This window comes from Austrofundulus limnaeus, unplaced genomic scaffold (assembly GCF_001266775.1).
Source record: "Austrofundulus limnaeus strain Quisiro unplaced genomic scaffold, Austrofundulus_limnaeus-1.0 Scaffold46, whole genome shotgun sequence".
In the NCBI taxonomy this organism is placed as follows: Eukaryota; Metazoa; Chordata; class Actinopteri; order Cyprinodontiformes; family Rivulidae; genus Austrofundulus; species Austrofundulus limnaeus.
The window spans coordinates 2531093-2535579 of NW_013952448.1; the positions used below are offsets into that span (position 1 = coordinate 2531093).

General features: G+C 37.6%; 1 protein-coding gene across 1 annotated transcript in view; it reads left to right on the top strand.

The window, feature by feature from the left end:
* The window catches only part of stard10 (StAR related lipid transfer domain containing 10), a 15478-nt gene that overhangs the window by 7197 nt on the left and 3794 nt on the right, over nt 1-4487 (top strand). Inside the window, exons 4-5 of the mRNA XM_014008023.1 lie at nt 3154-3301; nt 3400-3503. Coding sequence (XP_013863477.1) covers nt 3154-3301; nt 3400-3503 — 252 coding nt within the window. The remainder of the gene's footprint in view (nt 1-3153; nt 3302-3399; nt 3504-4487) is intronic.

The window sequence follows — 4487 nt, forward strand, 5'->3', positions numbered from 1 at the left end:
CAGGTAGGACAGGGTGTCTCAGGTAGGAGGACAGGGTGTCTCAGGTAGGACAGGGTGTCTCAGGTAGGACAGGGTGTCTCAGGTAGGAGGACAGGGTGTCTCAGGTAATAGATGAAGGGGATGGGCAGGTGTGAAGGAAATATAAAATGTTATTTTGAGTACATTCTAGTCAGCTGTGTGAACTTAATGAAATAAATTACTTATCTAAAGACATAATCTACAGCATGATTAATTTATTTTGACCAGTATAAAAGTGATGGGCTTATTTAAATTTAACTTTAATCTGTAGGAAGTGGTAGAAATTGGTTTTCATAATTTGGAATTTCCCAGTTAAATAAAGGTCAGTAAATAAATTTGTCAATCCATCCATCATTAGCTTTCTAATCAGTTCTAAATATCCACATATCGATCTTATAAATAAATGTGAAAACCTTCTCTAAGCTTGTTTGGGATAATTTGTCACATTAATTTAATTATTTGAGGTATAACTGAGTTTAAAAACAGGACGATGCAACTAGTTAATGAAGAATCTGTCTCCAGTCATTAAATCAGGTGTTTATTTATGTAGGTAAAAGTATCTTTAACATCCTGTTAAAATACACTAGAAATCAAGAAATAGCTTCTAATTTATTAAAAATTTTCTGGGGGAGGACACCCAGACCCCCCCTCCAGTGTGTCTTTTACTATTATAAAACTTCTTATGTGAGAGAATAAACCAACACACCTGTGCTGCACCTGTGTGTCTCTGTTTGAAACTATGGTTGGTTATCAAACTGTGTTCTTAGTGAGTTTAAAGGGCTGGTACAGTACATGGTTGAATGAAGGTGAACATAATTTCAGTCAGTATGGTTTGACTATTATTGCATCACAACAGAAACATTTGGTGTTCAGTTGTTGACAAGTGCAGACAGTTAAACTGAGCACACACTGAAGACATGAACAACAGAAAAACCTGTTCGCACAACTGTGGGAGCGTCAGACCACTTCCCCCACGGTGCGTCCCCACCAACTTTCAGCACAAAGTTAGGCCCTTGAATACCCTGTTTATTAATTTTACTTTATATACAATGTCCACTTTTTGATAAACTAGTTAACAATTAAGAAGAAAGCTTTTGCCACAGTTTAAGAATACTTCAGAATAAATAAGACGTTCAGTTGTTTGGACATTTTTTTGTGCCGTCACACCACAGGTGAGCTCATAACACTTCTATTTGAATAAAGACTTAACAGAGACACTATTTCAACAAGCTTTAACAGATTTGAATTTGTTGATCATGTTTTTTAAGTAATCTCTTGAGGGCTAGATAAGGAGGAAGGAATTAAGACAGCCCAGATGGAGTTTTAAACCCTCTGGGCTGATGAGTGTTGGAGTTTAAATCATTTGGGACAGACTCGATCCATCTCATTCACTTGTTTTGGCTTGCTCTGCATTATCTGTTTTTTTTTTTTTCTTATTACACCCTTTTGTTTTGCCGGACAGTCCCCTCTTCTCTTGTTATTCTTAGGATTGAATTCCTCTGGCCCTTGTCACTGTAGTAACTCTTGTGCTCAGGGGTTTCAGACACGCTGCTCAGTAGTGCACTCTACTCGAAACACAGACAGGAGATCCCGTGGTGCCAATAATGAGCTGAGCCACATCTTTATGAAGACGATAATAAACATTAAGAATTGAATTTGCTCATGCTGCTTTGTCATATCTGGGCTGGCCTTTTGAAAGCAGTAGATTTTCTCAGAAAAACAAAAATACACTATTTGATACAGTATGTGTGTGTTGGTCTCTCTGTTGTGCACTGAATGTGTTGTTTCCATTCAGGAGCTCAGGTCTAGTAGTGACTCATTGATGGTCAGTGACCAGTCCCTCTAATGTTTCTGTCTGTGTCTACTCTTATACACACTCCATCACTCTCTTCCTTCTGTCTGGCATTCTCTGACCATCTAATGTCAAAACATTTCCACGTCATTTAGGATATTTGTTTACGTGTGGGCGCTTCTCTGATGGATCCCCTTACTTAATTTTTTCTGTTTACAATATATCAGAATGAATGTACAGTGGACTTTTGTTATCTCATCTTTGTGTTCATTTGAGGAGTTTTGTTTTTCACTTACCTTTTTATTAAAGTGAAATGGGGCAAGCTATAGTTTTTAAATTGGCAAGTTCAAACTGGCAGAGAAATATGTAAAAATATAACAATTGAATAAATCAAAGTAGCACTTCTTGAGATGATAAAAAAATGCAAAGGAGGGTTCCAAAGCAAGTGAATTAAACACAAACTCTGTAACTATCAACACGAAAGCCTGAATTACATTCAATAAAAAAATGCTAAGAGACTAACAGAAAGCCAACTTTGGCTGCATTTATTTGGGAAAAAATATCTTGACTGAACTAAAAATAAGATTCTAGTTTTTTTTTTACACAGATGATTTTAAGTGATTACCTGTCAGGAACTTCACTTTGGGTGAAAACCAGTAAAGTTGATCTGTCATGCAAGTTACGTAGGAAAGCCACATTTACTAGATTATCAAGTTTAATTACAGGTAAATCTGAATATCATCAAATTAACAAAAATAAAACACAACTGAATTCTTGTTTTAGAGTGCCTACAAGAAGCACGTACTGTAAATAATCAAACAAAATAAAATGGTTCCAAATACAGATCCCTGAAGCACCCAACAGGTCAGAGGTACTAACAAGAGGTACCATCATTGGCAGCTGTATAGTACTTTTAGTTGGACAGAAAGAGACATTAAAAATGCACCAGAATAATAACGGCTTGATCAGTAGTGTCAAAACTCTTGTATTTCAGGATTTGCACATTCGTGGTATTTGTTTTGTAAATTTTTACCTCTGCCAAGGAGGTTAAGTTTTCGGTTGCGTATGTCTGTCTGTCTGTCTGTAGACAAAATTACTAAAAACTTGTGGACAGATTTTCATGAAAGTTTTACCACAGGTTGGTATTGGCCAAAGGAAAATTAAATTAAATTTTTGGTGATAATCCGGATCATGATCTGGATCCAGGAATATTTGAAAGGAATCTTCACTATTGCAGGCTAGGGGAAATGGCCTTGGTGGAGGTTTGCGCTCTCAGCATGCTTCTAGTTATTTTTATTTTGAGTATTGCTTCTAATTTACCTTGATTTTTTTTCTTTTTTTAGTGTCGCATGGTGTGCAAGGATGTGCCAGGTGAGACGATGTACGATGTTCTTCATGACATCGAGTACAGAAGAAAATGGGACTCAAATGTGATTGAGACGTTTGATATTGGGAAGCTCACGGTCAACGCAGACGTTGGTTATTACTCATGTATGTTACACACTTGGTTACAGTATGATCGTGTCTGGATGTGTTTCACTAAACAACCTTTTTTTTAATAAATAAAGTTGCACTGTATTATTTTAAAGGGAAGTGTCCAAAACCTCTTCGGAACCGCGATGTCATTACGCTTCGCTCCTGGCTGCCAATCGGAAAAGATTACATCATCATGAACTACTCTGTTAAACATGCCGTGAGTACACACACACGCACACAAGGTGCACACATGTTGTGGCCCTGCTCGTTCACACCATCATATCCTCAGTGTTTATTCAGCGTTGAATGGGAATGCGAATGTGGCATTGTGAAACGTGTTTCATTTTTAAGAGTGTTGTTGGTTGAGCTGAAATGAACGTTGGTTCGGTTATGAAGGATGATGAAGTGTAGTTGTTGAGAGAAGGTGAAACGAAGCACTCTCTAGTCACTTAAATTCCACTTACAGAGAAGCGATCCATCCAGGAAGTGCAGACGCTTTGGCACCAGGCAAAAACAGCTCTGTTCTGGCCTTGATGCTTTTACAGCAGACGTAATACGTGCCAACATGGCTTCTATTTAGCTGTGGAAATCTTAAGTTGATTAAGTTGAACATTGTGTTTTTTAGTTTGGCCTCTGATCATGCTTTGACAGAACTTGTGTGATTTTGTTGCCAAAGAGCAGTAAAACAAACAAGGCGGTTAGAGACCTCGTGAGGACACTTTGAAATCGAGCCCTGAAACCTCTGCTTTCAATGTGCCAGTTTTTCTTTTCTTTTTCTGCTGGGAGATAGGTTATCTCTGTACTCCTCACCTTCCACCAACATTTACGGTTTGTACTGTATGTACCTAAATTAGAATATGTTACTCAGATAGCTGCTGATTGTTTTTAGGTGATGAAATAAATTGATTGGTTTTGTCTGTGGCATGTCCCGTCATGTTTTCTGTCTCTTAATGTTCATTTTTTTCTCGATTTATTTCTATTTGTTTAAAAATCTGCTTCCAGCCCTCTTCTCTCTGTTTTTCTTGTTTTCAGTTTCACTCACTTCTGCTAAGTTTACAAAAGGATAAGTCATTTCATGTGACTCAGCTGTTGAAGGCCTTCTGCATTCCTGCATCATTTACTTTATGGACATAATAGACTAATAGACTGTGTGTGTGTGTGTGTGTGTGTGTGTGTGTGTGTGTGTGTGTGTGTGTGTGTG